The sequence below is a fragment of the Rhineura floridana genome, chromosome 4, assembly GCF_030035675.1.
Source record: "Rhineura floridana isolate rRhiFlo1 chromosome 4, rRhiFlo1.hap2, whole genome shotgun sequence".
NCBI lineage: Eukaryota > Metazoa > Chordata > Lepidosauria > Squamata > Rhineuridae > Rhineura > Rhineura floridana.
The window spans coordinates 155,334,999-155,353,566 of NC_084483.1; the positions used below are offsets into that span (position 1 = coordinate 155,334,999).

The window sequence follows — 18,568 nt, forward strand, 5'->3', positions numbered from 1 at the left end:
AAAACAAAACAAAAACAAATTAATAACTAATACAATAAAATAAAATGTTGACTTCCGATTTGTTGCAGATCAGTTATAGATCTATAATATATAACAAACCTGTATCTTAATATATTACAAAATCACTTTCCTCCAGTAGTTATCTTAATTAATCATCAAATCTCATTAACATTACTTTATTCTTTCCGCAAAAAGTCAAAGAGAGGCTTCCACTCCTTGAGAAATATATCCATCGATTTTTCTCCAAATAAACATGTCAATTAATCCATCTCATCAAGTCTGCTAGGTCCAACAGTTTCAATAGCCATTCTCAGTGTTAATTCCATCTTCCATCTCCATCCTTGCACCCATAATAATCTTGCTGTCATAGTCATATATAATAAAAGTCTGATAGGAATTTCTTTCATCACAAATATTTCCTTGCCATCAATTCCGAATGTACCACTGAAATGTTGTTGTAAAGCTGCATCTCTGCTCCTTCTTTCCACAGAATGCACCATCACATCTCCCGAGAGTTTTTCCATTGTCACACATCTGGAATTAATTCTGTAAACTTTCTCCATTTCAAGTTCCATCAAATCCTTCCAATCCAGGAATTTTTTTGAACCGTTGATATCTTTATCTCTAATCTCTTCACCAATTCCTTCAAGGACAGCACTGAATTCCAAACAGTGATATTTGTCTCCAGGATCCATCACAGCCATAAAATCCAAATCTTTTTCCAAGTCCATATTTGATATATCTATTCCAATCTCCAGGGCTTGAACCTTTCCTTTAATTTTTCTTTCATCTTCTTTTATTTGTCCAGCCATATCTTTGGTCTCATCCACCTCCCCTCTCACAGAATCCTGAATTTCCTTCAGCTCCTGTCTCATTTTGCCAAATTCACTTTTCATCTCTTGTCTGCTCTGTCTCAGCTCCTGTCTCACCAGCTTAATCTCATTCATTATTTTCTGAAACATATCTAGATAGAGAACCCCTTCCTGTACATCCAGGGTCTCAGCCACCTTCTTGATTGTCATTCTTAACTATTCCCAAGCAAAGAACAGTTTATTTCTTTTTCCAGTCACAAAGGAGTTAATCCTCCAAGCCTGCTGACATCACCCTCTAGACAGCACAAACCACCTTATCTCTTATGTGTCCAAAAGTGCAAAACAAATTTTGTTCACAGCATCCAAAAAATTAGTGGCATAAAAAGTAAGCAGATTCGTAAAAAAAAAAAAAAAGTAGATCAGAGAAAATAGTCTCAAATGTCATAAAATCAGATTTCCTCTTTAGATTAATTGCCCCTCATCTGTTTATATCTTTAAAATGCTGAATTCCATGCCAGCTTTTTGCAATAAAAAACAAAGATAGGCTATTTCGATTTTCTTCCTCCTTAATTCTGTGTATATGAGAGAAAGTTATAACTCACCCAGGGATTCTTTGTTGCTGATCCTTTAACAAATCTCTTTTACTGTAATGATAACAAAATGATAAGAGTAGATAGAAGAATGCTTGCCTGTTAGAATACGTTTTTCTTTAAAGAAAAAAAAACGCCTTGCTTAATCAGTTTGAGCTTGCTTGAAATTCCCTGGCTCCGTCCGACGTTGCTGGCAGGTCCTTCGTTCCTAATGAATTCAAGTCCCCCAACAAACACAACGAAGCTTGTGGATAATCTCTTCGTTTCTCCCTTGCCTGGGAGAAAGTTTTTACCAGTCAAAAAAACCCTTTTGGCTGGTTTTAAAACTGAAAAAGCTTCCTCTGAGACGAGAGCTCGTCTCAGAGGCAGGCACAAGCTAAGCAATCCTTCCCGGAAGTCCCTTGCTTTAAAATATCTCAAGGGGTTTTTTAAATCTGTGACTAAAGCTACATGTGAACCCATTATTCAAGTATGACCCATTATACATCTCCTATGTTCTCCTGTGGGTAAAAAAGATTTGTGAACAGTTTTGAGTTGTATTTGGAAAACTCTAGTTCTCAGAACATACGCTCTCAAAATATGCCACCAAAGGAGGAAGATCAGTAGTGAAACACAGGCTTTCTATATAGACGTTGCCTGGTTCAATCCCTGGCATCTCCTGTTAAAAGGATTAAGGAGCAGGTAATGGGAAAGACCTCTGCATGAGCCCCTGGAAATATGCAGCCACCTAGAGCAGACAATGCTGGACTAGACTTGCAGGGTTATTGAAAGGATTAAAACTAGATACAGTAATGCATATGAAGTGCTTTGTACACTTGACAGTGCTAAATGAATGCTAAGTATCATGATGATGATGATTTTTTTGTGTGTACGTGTAATCTTAGGTGTACTGTTAACAACAGAATGTGTGAAGATTTGTGTGACAAAGGTAATATGTAGATCAGCCATCAGATCAACATTCTATTCACTGCAACCCACTAACGTGATGTCCAAAGCAGTTGAAGCTGCTGAGCCCAAGGTTTTCTCCTTTTTAAGAGTTTTAGTGACCATTGTTTGCACTAAATGAGCTTAACAGAACCAAGTCTCACAGAGTTCATGGAATTCACTTCCAAGCAAGTGTGTTTAAGACTGTATCCTAATCCACACAAATGCCAAATAAAACAAATTTAATCAAATAGCAAATGAACACATGCATATACTGAACATATAGTGCTTCTGGCCAATTCTTGGTCACAATTTTTTAAAAGAAAGGTGTTACACAAGACTGGTCTCATTTGCACAACACAGTGAACCAACCTACGGCTTAGTGAGACCACTGATAATTGCTTTGAGTGGGAATCTCCCACTGGCATGAATAGGGGATTTCCCACAAAGCAAACACCAGCTTCAGAGGGGTGGGTGAGAAAGATTTTCCTTAGATCTGCAGCAGGGGAGGAAAGGGTTACATTCTCCCTCCACATCTCCTGCAATCCCCATAATTATCATCAACCCTCTTCCTATTTGCATTTAAAAAACCTCTACATATTAAACACAAAGGTGCATTTAATGTCAGGTCTATTTGGCCTTAAAAGCCTAAAGTTGTATTCCATTTAGTCAAGGTTATGAAATACTCTTTCTGCTCTATTATCATGGCAGAACAGGACCCATGTTACCCCAAGAACAATGTGTGAAAAGAGCCAGATTTTAGAAAATGGATGTTTTAACTTGGCTGTAAAACATAAGTCCTATAAAAAGAATGTTTGTTCCAACCCATGCAAGTTGCCTTATTAGCTCCTCAACAACTCCATTACTAGTTCACATGATACATGGGCCAGGTGTCTGCAGATACCTGACCTACCACATGCCCTCTCAATCGTTGCCCATTGTGATTGGTCCAAGCATGCTAGGGTGCGGGGTTTTGGGTGGGTCCTCAAAGTGACTAACACATCTTTGTGTGAAGGAGTGGTAACTGCCATGCTTAAAGTGGCTGTATTGCGGCTGCTCCTAAAAAGATCAACCTGGACCCTGACGTTTCTGACAACTCACAATGGGTTGCAAATGCCCCCTTTTTGTGGGAAGCTGCTCAAGAGGGTGGTGGCTGGCAGAGGGAAATGGGGAGTGCACCCTTGTTGCCCTTGCTCAATCTCTCACCAGCCATTCACCATAGTATCGTATTGGAGGAGCTTGGTGTGTTTGGAGCGGGAAGCATACTGTGTTGCCGTGGTTCTGCTCCTACCTACAGGGTCAGTTCCAGAGTGTGGCATTGGCTGACTTTACCTTGACCTCCTGGCAGTTACCTATGTCTCCTTTATGCAACAGAAGCTGCCATTCTTCCTTGGGGAAAGTACAAATGTTTTTTTTATTAAGGACAAGAGTTGTGGCAACATCTATTCAATCTTACATTAGACAAATAACCCTACAAATGTAGCATGTTGTGACAGAAATGGCGTTTTCAGTACCATTTATCTCTCACACTTTATCTACACAGAAATAACCTTGATAAGGGGAGGGGGGAACCCCATGCATACATTGCCAGCTGCAAATACACAAAACGGGGCAGTGATGTTCATGGTTTTCCAACTCTTATCCTTGCAGCACTATAAAAGCTCTTCTGCTAAGATGGCACATGCTCTTTTATTCCTCCTACACAAGGGTTTATCTTCATGGAGAAAAGAAATCATGTGTAAGGCAGCCCTTGGCCAACCCAAGGAGCACACTTTGATTTCCACTGTAGTTTGAGTGTCAGCTGAACTCAGATGATTCCAGATGGCCACACATCTGCTAGTGCCATCAAATGGTGCTCCGGTGATGGGTTGGCCAGACAGATGATTCCCTCTGGCAAGAGTCAAAACGCTTAAGTGGCACAAAGCATATATGCAATTCAATCTGGTCCTGCAGGCTTGGTGTCCTTCATGTTGCAATTCTGCCCATCCTTTGGCCCCAAACTGGCATTTTGGTTGCCATTTATAAACTCTTGCTCCACCTCTCTGCTCCTTCTCCTGCAGCACTGGCAGAGGCCACTGGAGCTCTCTAGTAAGCTGATGCAAAGACTGATGATCAGGGCTAGCCAGGCCATTCCAAAGAGAATCCACAGAGACACCACATTCTTATACCAGGCTGGATAAGTGCGTTCAGGGTTCATGCCTATAGAAAAACAACATTCAAGCAATTTATAAGTATGGAGAATCACTTTCTTCAGAGACAATCTTAAAATTATACGTTAAGTATCTGATGATGAACTGAAGCAAACAGGATTTAGGCAGTAGCTAGAATGCTCTGATGGTTGAGAAAACCAAACCCTGCAATGTCTAGAGCATCTGAGTGTAGATGGGGCATCACCCAGGTCAAAAACCATGCAAAGAACACACCGAACTGTGATATCCAAGGTTGTGTTGCACAAATGAACCAGGGAAGTGTACCTAAGAGATATGACTCCTAATGATTAGTTCAATTGCCCATATATGGCATTATGAAAAAGAAGGAGTCAATCACTGCAAGGTAAAATTTGTACTTTGCACCCCCTTTTGATTCAAGGTGCACATTACAATTGCCAGGTTGACCTGGCTCTTGATGCAAACTCAATCCTAAGTCTAACATTGTACATTCTGTTAGGATATTAGTATTTGTTTTCAATGTAATTATACATGGGGATCTAAAGCAGGTGTGGGGAATTTATTTCCTTCATCCATGGCCAAACACCCATTTGTCAATCACCTTTTTTGTCCACATGGGTCTTGCAGAGCACTTTAAAGGGGACTTCACAAGATGTGACAATCAGCTGATTGTTGGGTCTTGGAAGGCCCTTTCAAAGCACACTGGAGTTCCTCACAGGGGCTCAGCAAGACCCAAGAATTTAGCCAATAGTTTTGTGAAGTACAGGACTTTGCATGCACCACTCATCAGTGGTGCCTGCAAACCCCCAAGTTGTTACCTGTCTCACACGTCATCATATATGATGTCAGCTGTAGGACAGTTGAGAGTGGCTTGGCAGAAATGACCTTATGGGCAAAATGGGGAGGCCCACAGGCCACAGGTTCTCCACCTTGATCTAAAACAAGGGTGGGCAACCTGAAGCCCAGGCACTACTTCCTTGGCCTATTTTCATGCAAGTAGCAATCAACTCATCATAAATGTGGTGTTGGAGGAGAGCTTTACAGATACCATGGACTGTGAAGAATACAAATAATTGTGTGTTTGTTGTTGTTGTTATATGCCTAAAGTCGATTCCGACTTATGGCGACCCTATGAATCTTTTGGATATAATTCATAGGGTTTTCATGGCAAGAGTTATTCAGAGGTGGTTTACCATTGCCTTCCTCTAAGCCTACGACACCTGGTATTCCCAGGAGGTCTTCCGTCTAAGTACTAACCAGGCCTGACACTCCTTAGCTTCCAAGATCAGACGAGATCGGGCGTGTTCAGGGTAGCATGGCCATAGCATAATTGGGTGTTAGAACAAATTAAACCAGAACTATCATTAGAAGCTAAAATGATGAAATGGAGGTTATCATACTTTGGACACATAATGAGAAGACATGATTCACTAGAAAAGACAATAATGCTGAGAAAAACAGAAGGGAGTAGAAAAAGAGGAAGACCAAATAAGAGATGCATTGATTCCATAACGGAAGCCACAGACCTGAACTTAGAAGATCTGAACAGGGTGGTTTATAACAGATGCTATTGGAGGTTGCTGATTCATAGGGTCGCCGTAACTTGTAATCAAGTTGAAGGCACATAACAACAGCAAAGAGAGGAAAATGGGCTAGCAGAAAGAAAGAGGAGTTTGGCAGAGAGAGACAGAGAGAAAAGGGTGTGCTCTATCAACTGTTGGCTCCAGCCCTGCCCACCACCGGCATTGGGCCCTTGCCGGGGAAAAAGTTCCTTATCCTGAATTAAAAGAAGAGGAAGCTACATCTTTGTACAAACAAAATAAGAAAGGCCCAGCCCACACTATAATGCAGTTAGTGCTAGAACTTGGAATACTCGGGACTCGTCTAGGGGAATACTTGGAATACTTGGGACTTGGGGAAATGAAATATATTTACTCTGTATTAACTAAATAATATTTTAAATGATCTTATAAAGTATATATAATATACATTTCTTCTTCTTCAAACAAATTACTCCCTCACTGGAATTAATGCCATGTTCCACGCAATGCACCATGCATGGATGCCTCTCTCAATTTAGAGCTGCTTCTGGTTCATTAGGAAAAGCCAGCTTTTCTCTCTCTTCCCCCTCCTGTGTATGTGCGTGCACACACATGCACATGCATACTCACATGGGATTGTCTGAGAAACACCTCACATGGGAATTGCTTCAAACCTTTTCATTCCTGCTGAACGATTAATTAGGTGCTTATTTTCACACAATTAGGCAGGAAAGTTAAGCTTAAAAGGGCACCACAGGAAAGTGCAATAAAGTTGTTTGTGGAAGTGAATCCAAAATGGTCCTCTCAGAAACGGTTTGTGTAACCAAGTACATAAGCGCTCTGGAGCAAAGGGCCCTTCCAGAGTAAGTAGTGCTGCCTCTTTCAGTTAATACTGCAGAAGAAACAAATGTTTACGCTTTGGCTTTCAACTGAAGAAATGGGATATTATTCATTGTCATTAATGGACTTAAACTTGAAAAGGTCACTTCTTGTCCATTATGAGAACACATATGTATGAGCTTGCTGAAGAAAAAGAAAACAACAAACTAATAAGCCTATTGGTTTATCCAAGCCCCCAAAATAGTGAGTGTATAATAGACTGAACTACTTACCAATGACATAATCTCCAAAGCCTATTGTGCTAAGAGTAATGAAAGAATAATAGAACCCTTCTTCATAGGTCCAGCCTTCTATGTCAGTAAACAACAGAGGAGGTAGCAGAAGAAACAGTAAAAGGCCAGCAACCAGCGAGCAGATCCGCGTCAAGACAGCTGTCCCTCTCTAGTAAGAAACAGAAATAATCACTGAAGCAGTTTGACAGATGGATATCTCTTCCTGACCTCTTTAACCACAATTTTATAGTGTCCAAAATAGGGAACTGTGGTTTAAAGGCTGTTTACAAACCATGATTTGGTCCTGGTTTAAGTTCCTGGTTAGTAAACTAACATTAAACTACATTTTTCCTTTTCCGTTGCAATAAGCAGGATGAAAGTGCCAAAGTCAACATGCAACTGGAGGCGAGGCAAGGGAGGGGAGGTGGAAGTCCAACATTCATTGCACTATGGTTTGTTAAGACAGGAACATTACATCAAAACTGGCCCAAATGCATGTGGTCAGAAGTATGGTCTCAAGAGTCACGTCAATCTGGTGTCCTCCAGATGCTTTGGACTAAAACTCCCATGAATCTTAGCCAGCATGGTTTAAAATATCTGGAGGCCACCAGTTTGGTCAAGGTGACAAGACATCATCAGGGATAGCCAACATGGTGCTCTCCAGATGTTGCTGAACTGTTACCCCCCAGCAAGTATGGCCAATGATCAGGGATTATGAGTTCTGGAGTCCAACACCATCTGATGGGTACCACATTGGTTACCTCTGACAAGTGTTAACATTTGAACAAGTCACTGTCTATAATTCTGAATGGCTGTGGATTATACTACAATTTTGAATGGCTGTGGATTGTAACTGGGGTGCCTGCACATCATCTGTTGTTCCTCTTAATACCCCAGAGGATCTCAGCTGACATCCTTTTTAAAAGTTTATTTGATGATAGAAGATGTACACTCATTTCTCTAACGGCAGCCAGATTGACTATAACCCGAAATTGGAAAAAATCAATTACTACAACAATTCATGAATGATTATTAAAGTATGGTATATAGTCAATCTTGTAAAACTTACCACTATAGACAGAACAAGGGAAGGAAGATAATCACAAGAGTATTTTATGTAGAAATGGAGCTTATTTGCAATGTACTGGAATAATATGGTTCATAATAATATCAGTTCTTAAGATCTTGGGAACTCTCTGAATAGATGTTAAAAATGTCATATTTTTCTAATTCTTTTTCTGGATCTAATCTATGAAGTATTTGTTAACCAAATGTGTAAAGAATCCCAATGTGCCTACTAGAATTTTATATACATTTCTTTTTATTATATAATTGAACATACATTTATATCTGACTACTTTTTTCTTTTCTGTAAAACTTTGTTAGCTAACAGTTTTATTGATCTGTTATTTTTGTATTTGATTTTGTTTAAATTAAAAATTAAAAAGCCCTCATGACTGTGAAGAAAAGTTCAAAAAAATAATAACATGCACAGAAACCTGAGAAGGACTCTACATGGTGTTCTAGTGCCTAGGAGTTGGGGACTTTAGCATACCTCTTAATCAACTGAAGTAATCTCAAGTTATTTGCTCCGTAAACATATTGCTGCAGTGGACCTGACCATCTCTTTGTTGTCCATTGTGGCTTGGATTGCATAGGTTGGCTTGTGGAAGAAGACTGGTGGATAGATTGTCTGGCCTTGTAGCAGCTTTGTAATCCCTTACAGTTCTGTGGGTTTGGCCTTGACTGGTCAGCCTATGACTCAGAGACCTCAAGTTACAGATGAGAAAATGAATATTATTCTTCCCACTAGTTCATGGCTTAGCTTAAATTTGAACTTGGATCTTCCAGGGAAATTCAATGCTACTTGAGCCAGATTTAAAAGATGCATGACTAATTGCATCCAATTGCCACAAAAGTGGGTTGAAGGAAGGTTCTCACAGATTAAAGGAGACAGCACTATCAATTTTAGGACATAAATCTCCAGCTTTCATTTAAATCTGCTATAGTAAATTTTCTTTTCTTTTGATCTGGAGATGTTAGAATGGTGCATTGCTAAGATTTCCCTCTTTCCTCCCCTCTTCATGGTAAGTGCACCTTTCTGGAATCTAATTTAAATATATATCTATGTAGTTATGTAATTATAACTATAGTTATATAATTATAACTATATGACTTCACACACACAGGTGGGTCTCAAAAATAAAATATAAAATAAAAGTAATGATAAAATAAAAGTAAAATGCAATATATAAATTAACAATATAATAAAAGCTTGCAGCCTAAACATTTCTAGCAGAGATAGTAAAACCAGATGATTAACTAAGTTACACAACATATAAACAGTGGTTCAAAACAGTAAAATCATGTGTGTTTTTTAACGGTCTGTGAAAATAAAAATGTGTCTTCATCTGGCATCAGAAGGACCATAAAGAAAGTGCCAGGCAAGCCTCTGAGGAGGGCATTCTACACCTGGCCTCTCCCTGGTGGCCACCCACCAGACTTCACAAGGTGGGGGCACCTGGAACAGGACCTCTGAAGTGAAGGCAAATATTCAGACATCATAGTCCCAAGCCATTAAGGGCTTTAAAGATGAAGACCAGCACTTTGAATTGGGCCTGCAAACAGACTCAGAGTCAGTGCAGCTTATAAAAGACTGGCATAGTATGACTGAATTGCCCAGTCCCAGTTAATAATTATGCAGCCCTATTTTCGACCAACTGCATTTTCCAGACTGTCTTCAGAGGTAGCTCCACATACAACACATTGAAATAATCTAAATGGGAGGATACCAAAGAGTGAGAAACTGTGGCAGGGTTATCTCCACCCAAGTATGGCCACAGCTGGCATATCAGCTGAAGCTGATAAAATAGCTGGAAACATCAACTACTGAAAGCTAAAAATAAAATATCCCCAACCAAAACAGGCAAATTTCCTTTCATTGGCATGACTTTTTAACGCTTGCAATAAACACAGATTTTGTGGGTGTGAACGTTTTAGATTTTGACTTGTAATGAATACAGGTTCTTGCTAACCAGAGGCACAGTCATTGGAACAGAGTCAGATCTTTAACTGGTGCTGGATCTGGGACTTGTCTGAAATAGCTGGTGTCTTGCTGTATCCAGGACTAGGGAGCAAAAGTTTCATAATTTTTCAAGAATACAGTGCACAGTATTTCATCCTAGCCTAGTTCAGGGAGTGAGACAGGACTGTGTACATGCGTCATGTTTTCTGGATACTTGGGAGCTAAAGACGCCAGTAGATAACTTGAGGAATGCAAGGCCTGGCCAGACATAATATGAGAGGGGGGAAACATGGAGGGAGAAAGGGAGCAGGTAATAACCCAACCTTTGCATGAAAGGAAAAAAAACCCTCTTAACAGCTTACCTAACACTGGCATTCAATCTGGACCCTTGTATTACATTTTGGTGAGGTCTCTCTTTTGCCCCTCCTGATATATTTTACCCCACCGTTTTGTTTTTTGAGTGGAAGCTATGACTCACGCAAGCTTTGTGCCACCTTTCAGCATTATCATTAGAGCATCAGACCAAAATGTTCTAAAGCAGTCTGTGTGTAGAAGGGAGATTCTTTTTCCATCTCCAAAATCACCCTGCAAGTTGCATTTCTCTCTCTCTCTCTCTCTATCTAAATTCCACATCAGCAGTATAACAAGCTGATGACAGTAGCTGAGCCGAAGGGGAGAACATCTCCTTCTAAATGAGTTGGCAAATTATAGTAGGGCAATGAATGTTTAAAAGCAGCAAAGGAGAGATTTATTATTTTCTGGACAGCTTTTTTTAAGTGGGAAAGAGGCACAACTATTACTTCCACACTTGCTAGGGGGAGATGGATTTTGAATAGCGTGGCCAGATGCAAAAGAGGGCAGGGCCCCTGCATCTCTGATATAGAAGAGGTAATTTCAGTAGGTGCAACTTGCCATTCAAGCTACACCTGCTGAACCCCACAATTGGAACACAACTGTTAAAGGTGCAGTAGCTCTGTCCTCTTTTGTACCTGGCCACCCTAATTAGGGAGACAGGGTTACTATGAGAAATTCCAGGCAGCTGCCCATATGGTCAATCCTTTGTGTCAGAGAGGAGGGGAAGTAACTTTTCACTCACAACTTAGGCTGGAACATCTTTTTTCCTCCTAGGCAAGTCTTGCATTTGTGGAGTCTCTACTGCCGATCCTGTATCACAGCATACAACTGACTTTGCCCAGTTTTCTCTCTTTGGAAAGTTTAAAGTTTATGACAAGGCTTGGGAGTGGCAGAGGTGCAGATTAAAGCAAATTAAGGGAAAAGGAGTGAAGCAGGGGGCAGAGAATGGTAGCCACGGGGGAAGGACAAAGAATCTCAAGATACCCCAGCTGCTGTAAATCGTAGCAGTCTGTTCTTCTATATTAAGCCTTCACCTAATACTGTCTACATTTCTTAATTGTTCTTCCTAATCACAGCAACTGGAAAGTTTGTGAGATCCCCCCAATACTACACAGAGGGTTAAGAAGTATATTAGTACTGATACTAATAGTAACAATAGCTATAATTTACCATCTCCACAGTGCCAATTGTGTGACAGATGACGCAGAAAAAGGATCGGACATGGCCCCAGCTCAGAAGGCTTAGTAGACCAACAAGGCATGGAAGAAAGAAGTCACATGGATAATGAGGCGGGTGGTGGTGGAGGAATGACAGCAGAGAAAGAGATAAGGTGGAGATGGGGTTGTTCAAAGGTAGTAAGTGGAAAGGGAGACACTGGAATTGAAAGCCTTGGTATAAACCACAGTGTCTTTGCTAGAACACTAGCAAAGACAATCAGAGAGATGTTCACACACTACCTATGTGAGAATCTTGAAACAAGCCTGCACTTTCAAATCAAATCAAACCAAATATTTATTGTTATGGTCAATGACCAGCATAAAATAGAGACATAAAACTCTCATAAGAGGAGATTATCCTAATATACAGAAGTATAAAATGATTAAATTGTTAAAACATGATATTATAAGATAAGATTGTTAAGACATAAGATTATAAAGTTGCAAGGGGGAGGGGAAGGTCACAAAATGGTTAGGGTCAGTTCCAGGCAAGTTTTACTTGCTGCAGTGCAAAATTTGGCAACACTAAAAGGAATAAATGTATTTTGGTCAGAAAGGAGTAAAGAAACATAGACTGCCTCTGATCGTCCTGAGGGTTTCAGTGAGAGAGGTTCAATTAGAGTTCTATGTAAGTCACGATAGAATGAACAGTACAGGAGAACACGGGTCACAGTTTCCACCTCTCCAGAGTCACAAGGGCACTTATGATAATGGCAAGGGATTTTTCAATATCTCCCCTCCATAACTGCTGAAGGAAGGACATTGAAACGTGCTATTGTGAACGCTCTGTGATGTTTTTGAACCGAGAGTACAAAAAGGTAGTTTGCAAGTTTATTAGGCTGGAGTGTTCTGTCAATTGAGGTGTAGTTGGAGGTTAAGCCCAGATCATATTGGTGTTCAACATCAGCAATGCGTTGTCTGAGAATCATTCTAGCTGTATTATATCCTTGGGAGATGAGATAACCCAAGGAGAGTCCATATAAGTGAAGTTTTTCAGGCAAGGTTTGCTTCCACATTGACTGGAACACATCCTGTAAAGTTAGTGGAGCTAAACTAACTGGGATAAAGATTAGTTTCAGCCAGAAGTTAAAGGTGGTGAGCCAGGCCCTAGTTCCGACCTTCTGGAGACCTGCCTCTAGTAGTAAAGCAACATTTGGAACACAGGGAGGTACTTGGAAGACAGCCCTCAAAAATTTGGATTGTACTACTTCCAGAGGTTTAAAACTGGAATAAGGTCTGATTTGTGCTCCATATAGAAGCTGGGTTAATGATTTGGTTTCAAACAACTTTATTGCCGCTGGTACATAAAATCCTCCTCTAGTGCAGATATTATTATTATTATCTTTATATATACCCCGCCATTTTTCCAAAACTGGAACTCACGGCGGCTTCCAGATAAAAAATACATATAATTAAAAACATACAAAGTCTACATTAAAATAAGATTAAACTATTTCCAACATTAAAACCATACACACATATAGCTAAAAGGGTTCAGACTAGTTTAAAAATGATATAATAGACATTAGCAGTGCAGCACCCTTCATGCCCTATCCTTAGCCTTCAATTCCAAAGGCTTGTTGGAATAGGAAGGTCTTTGCTTGTCGGCGGAAGGACTGCAAAGAGGGGGTCATTCTTATCTCCCTAGGAAGGGAATTCCAAAGCCTAGGGGCAGCCACCGAGAAGGCCCTCTCACGCGTCCCCACTAGTCGTACTTGAGAAGATGTGGGTATTGAGAGAAGGGCCTCTCCTGATAAAACTTAGTATAGCAGAAGCACTCCTTTGGGCTGTCTGGGCGGCGTACTACACTTGCGCCTTCCAGCTGCCATTTGCCTGAAAGACCACACCCAGATATTTAAAGATCTTTATCTGTTCAATCATATATCCATTTATTGACCATCTATACATCCTCAGTCTTTCAGCAAAAACCATGACCTTTGTTTTTTGGTAATTTATTTGTAACTGTTCATCATGGCAGTATTGAGCAAGAGCTTGCAGGGCTCTCTTCAGTCCTGTAGGTGACTCGGACAACATTACTGCATCGTCAGCATAAAATAACACCAATAGTTGCCTATGGGCTAGCTTTGGGTGATGTGTATTAAAGTAGTCAAGGCTATGGGTAGAGAGTTTATATAAAAGTTAAACAACAATGGGGCTAGTATACACCCTTGCTTTACTCCTTTAGAAGATGGAACAGGGCCTAAAAGAAGACACTCTGGATTGCACCTGATTTTTAAAAAGGTTCTTTCATGTAATTTATACATAAAGAGTAATAAGTGACAGTCCATTGTGCAGGCCTCAGATTTTTGCCAGAGTTTATTTCTAGAGATAAAATCAAAGGCGGATACAAGGTCAACAAAGGCTGCAAACAAATATGTTTTGGGTTTACTGGTGTATTTCTCTACCAGGTGCTGCAAGACTAATGCCTAATCCATTGTGGATCGGCCTGCTCTGAGTCCAGCCTGTTGATCAGCTAGAATATTTTCCATCCAGGCTCGAAGTTGTAGGCCATGCAGAAGACCAACTGTGTAGTTTTACAGAAAGACAGTGTGGAACTGACACTTATAGGGTTAAACTCCATTCAGGACTGCCAAGGTCGGCACAACAGATGTGGCTAGCAAGGGCAGAGGAGTGTATATATTCCTGGAGAAACCGAAAGTTAAGTGTGGGGGATGTTTAGCAGTAGTCAGGAGAAGCTGGAGTGTGTGTTTAATGCTTGTTTCATTAAGTCAGTAAAGACTCTTAAAATCTTCAAACGTCTGTGTCTATCAATTCAACTGATTGCCTGGGACAGGTCGGTACCGGGTACAACCGGGTGCTGGGCGTGCTACATTTCACAGGACTACAGGGGTTATGGGCCCAGCCTGCCCAGTATAACCAGTAAGCCTGACCAGTATAACCAGTAAAGCGGAAAGAAGAGAGCCCGGGTCGAGGGCTAACAAACCAGAAGCAAGCAAGCCAGAAGTGTGAGAACGCGGCCGAGAGGTGAGCAGAAGTGTGTTGCTCAAAGATGGCTATTTCACTGACAGCCAGAATGCCACTGGAACGGCTCACTGAAAAGATTTATGCCAGTTGGAAACTCCGAATGCAAGCTTCTCTGATGAAAGAAGACCTTTGGGAGGTGATTGATGCGGCCCCACCGTTAGCTCCGCAGCAAGCTTGGATACGCAGAGATGAAAAGGCAAGGGCATATATCATATTGGCGTTATCTGACTCACAGTTATTGCATGTGAAAGACCAGCCGACAGCGAAGGGCATGTGGATGGCTTTAAACGTGATTTATGTCAGGCAAACAGCCAGCAGTAGAATTTATTTGGCGCGAAAGTTATATCAAATGAGACTGACTGAGAATGTCACTATGTCTGAGCATTTGCTGGAATTCAAAAGACTGTTTGCTGAACTACAGGAGAGAAACGTAGAATACTCACAGTTACAAAGGGTTTATATCATACTGTCATCGTTAGATGAAACCTGGGATTCTCTTGTCACATGGATGGAAGCCATGCCTGACGCAGGATTATCAGAGGATTATGTTGGCGGAAAACTTCTTCAGGAATGGGAAAGAAGAAGAGAAATCGAAGCAAAAGAAAAGACAGAGCAAAGAGGAAGTAAGAAGACGTACTTCAAAGGTGCATCAAATGGACTGAAAGCGTGTTACTATTGTGGGTCCACAGCACATCTACAGAGAGACTGTGCAGCCAAGCGAAGAGAACGAGGCTGGAAGCCTTCAAGCGTTAAGTTGGTGAGTGCTGAGACTAAGAAAGAGACAAGCTGTGGCAAAAGAGACTATGATGAATGGGTTTTAGATCCGGGAGCAACCCACACCATGATTAGGGACATGAACTTGTTTCACACTTCGCAACCTGTGAAATAAGTTGTTGTTCTAGCTGATGGATCGAAAAGGGAGATTTTGGGTCGAGGTTCCGTGAAGTTAAGTATGTTAAATACAATCATGACTGATGTGTTATTTGTGCCTCAGTTGGAGTGTAACATTATATCTGTTAAGAAGTTGATAGACATGGGTTACATTGTTACATTTGAAACAGGGAAATGTAAAATATTGAAGGGAGATGAGGTCTGTATGCAGGGGATCCTGAAAGACTCGCTGTTTTACATTCAATGCAAACATGCAGGGTGTGTAATGAGTGCATGTAAAAGGCCACATACAAGCTGCATACATCAATGGCACAGAAAGTTGGGACATGCAAATTATGAAACAATATTGAAAACTCCAAGTAACAGCGAGTATATGAAACTGAAGGAGTGTGGGCAATATGTTGATTGTGAAACATGTAATAGAACCAAAGCCACAGTAGCACACATAAACAAAGAGGCGAAATGCACTACAGACGCACCATACCAATTAGTGCATATTGACTTGTCAGGACCATTTCAAAAGTCACAAGGGGGTGCTAAGTACTTTATGGTCATAGTGGATGACTTTACAAGGTATTGCACCGTTTATCTGCTTAAGAGAAAAGATGAAGCAGAGGGAAAACTACGAATGTTTATAAAGAACATTGAAGTGCAGCATGGTGTCACTATACGGAGGATACGTTCTGATCAGGGGGGTGAGTTCACAGGCAAAGCATTAAGGGAATACTTAGAAAACAAAGGAATAGAACAGAACTTTACAGCCCCATTCTCTCCGTTTCAAAACAGAACCGCAGAGAGAAAAAATAGGTCATTGCAGGAAGCTACGAGAGCTATGCTGAATGATTCAGAGATGACAAATGCGTTTTGGGGAAAATGCATACTGTATGCTGCTTACATTCAAAACAGGCTGTTGCATAGAGCCCTAGGAATGTCACCACATGAGAAGCTCACAGGAAGAAAACCAAGGCTACAACACATAGCAAGGTTTGGAGCAAGGTGCTGGGTGCACGTACCCAAAAGCAAAAGACAAGGGAAATTGGCCCACAGAGCACAGGAGGGAAATGAACTAGGTTTCCAGAACACAAGTTATAGGGTATGGTTACCAAGTCTGAAACATGTGGTACTTAGCAGAAGCATAAAGGTGCAAGAGGAGCAGGGATGGGAACAAGACACATATGTTAAGTTGAATGGTTCACCAAATGCACCCACAATACAGGACGTAGAACAGGAGGTGAAAGCAGAAGAAGAAGAACACCCAGATAGCTCAGATGGAAGGCAAACAGGGGAAACTCTACCATTGAGGCGTTCTGACAGAATAAATTTGGGTAAACCTCCGGACAGATTTAGAATAGGCATAGTCAAAGGCCAGGATCCAAACATATGCACAGAAATGGATGATGACACATTGTATTTGGATTGTGTAAAACCTCAACTGTATTGTGAGAAATAAAGAGAAACAGAAACTGGAAAAATGTAAGGGAAAAATGTATGTATGTTACATTGTGTAATGGGAAATAATAATGTAATGTGACTGTCTTTATGTAAAAGGTGGGAACTGTAGGCCATGCAGAAGACCAACTGTGTAGTTTTACAGAAAGACAGTGTGGAACTGACACTTATAGGGTTAAACTCCATTCAGGACTGCCAAGGTCGGCACAACAGATGTGGCTAGCAAGGGCAGAGGAGTGTATATATTCCTGGAGAAACCGAAAGTTAAGTGTGGGGGATGTTTAGCAGTAGTCAGGAGAAGCTGGAGTGTGTGTTTAATGCTTGTTTCATTAAGTCAGTAAAGACTCTTAAAATCTTCAAACGTCTGTGTCTATCAATTCAACTGATTGCCTGGGACAGGTCGGTACCGGGTACAACCAGGTGCTGGGCACGCTACATTTCACAGGACTACAGAAGTTTCCAGTAAAGATGTCTGGCATAAAGCTTGCTGATTATAGTCAATAAGCTGATTGGGTGGTAATTTGCTGGATTGTCCTTCCTTCCTTTTTTAAAGATGGGGATGATAACAGCCAAACCCCAATCAGGGGGAATATGAGTATTTTTATCAATGTAGGTAAAGAGATTTGCCACAATTGGAGCCCACCGTTCAGTGTTTGTTTTGATTAGCTCTGCAGGAATGGAATCACAACCTTGTGCCTTGCCTGGTTTTAGTTGGTTTACCAAGTCAACTATCTCAGAGATTGAAACAGGGGGCCATTCAGGTAGGGATCTAAAGGTACATTCTGACTGAAGGGTTGGTATCTCCTCCTCTGTGTACAGTCCACAAAAATGGGCTTCCCAGGACTCAAGTGGCATATGGCAGTCCATACTCAATGGGCCACAACTAGGTGAGACTGCCATTAGATGCCAAAAGGAGGCCATATCTTTAGCTTTGACTGCATGGATAAGCAGTTCACATGCTGCTCGTTGTGCATTCTTTTTTGCCTTTAGCAAGGTTTTATACTGTTTTTTTCTAGGAGGTTAAATCACTCGATGGTACAGCCTAGGGATTTTTCTTGCACAGCCTAAATTTCCTAACAAGAGCGTTTTTAGCTGCAATGTACTCCTGATCGAACCAACTCTTAGATCTAAGCTGGTTGGTTTGTAGCTTCTGTGTGCTTTTTGCTGTTAGATGGACCTTTAACTCTTTAACTATATCACAGTGATCTAAGATCCCCTGATTTGGGCCTGCTAAAAGATGGAGGAAACTGATCAGTGTGTAATAGCTGTGTGATGGACCTGTCGATCCTCGTGGATCACGTTATCGTAGTGGTTCTAATATCAGCCTCAGTATTTGGCTGAAAAGCAGATACTGCAAACATGTGCCGTTCTGGGGGCTTCAAAGTCAGAGCTAGTGGAAGGTGGTTGCTATCTAGTCGGCTATCTATTTCCAGTTGGACCACAAGATTTAGCAGATTACGGGTGGAAATCATATAACTGATGACACTCACCCTAACACCT

General features: G+C 41.0%; 1 protein-coding gene and 1 pseudogene across 1 annotated transcript in view; both read right to left on the minus strand.

The window, feature by feature from the left end:
* Positions 1–2,506: 2,506 nt before the first annotated feature.
* KCNK17 (potassium two pore domain channel subfamily K member 17) overlaps positions 2,507–18,568 on the minus strand; it is a 45,821-nt gene continuing 29,759 nt past the window's right edge. Inside the window, exons 4-5 of the mRNA XM_061624902.1 lie at positions 7,148–7,316; positions 2,507–4,525 (exon numbers count right to left, since the gene is read on the minus strand). Of these exons, the coding sequence (XP_061480886.1) occupies positions 4,263–4,525; positions 7,148–7,316 (432 nt within the window). The 3' untranslated portion in view covers positions 2,507–4,262. The remainder of the gene's footprint in view (positions 4,526–7,147; positions 7,317–18,568) is intronic.
* LOC133384653 (5S ribosomal RNA) lies at positions 5,703–5,821 on the minus strand (annotated as a pseudogene).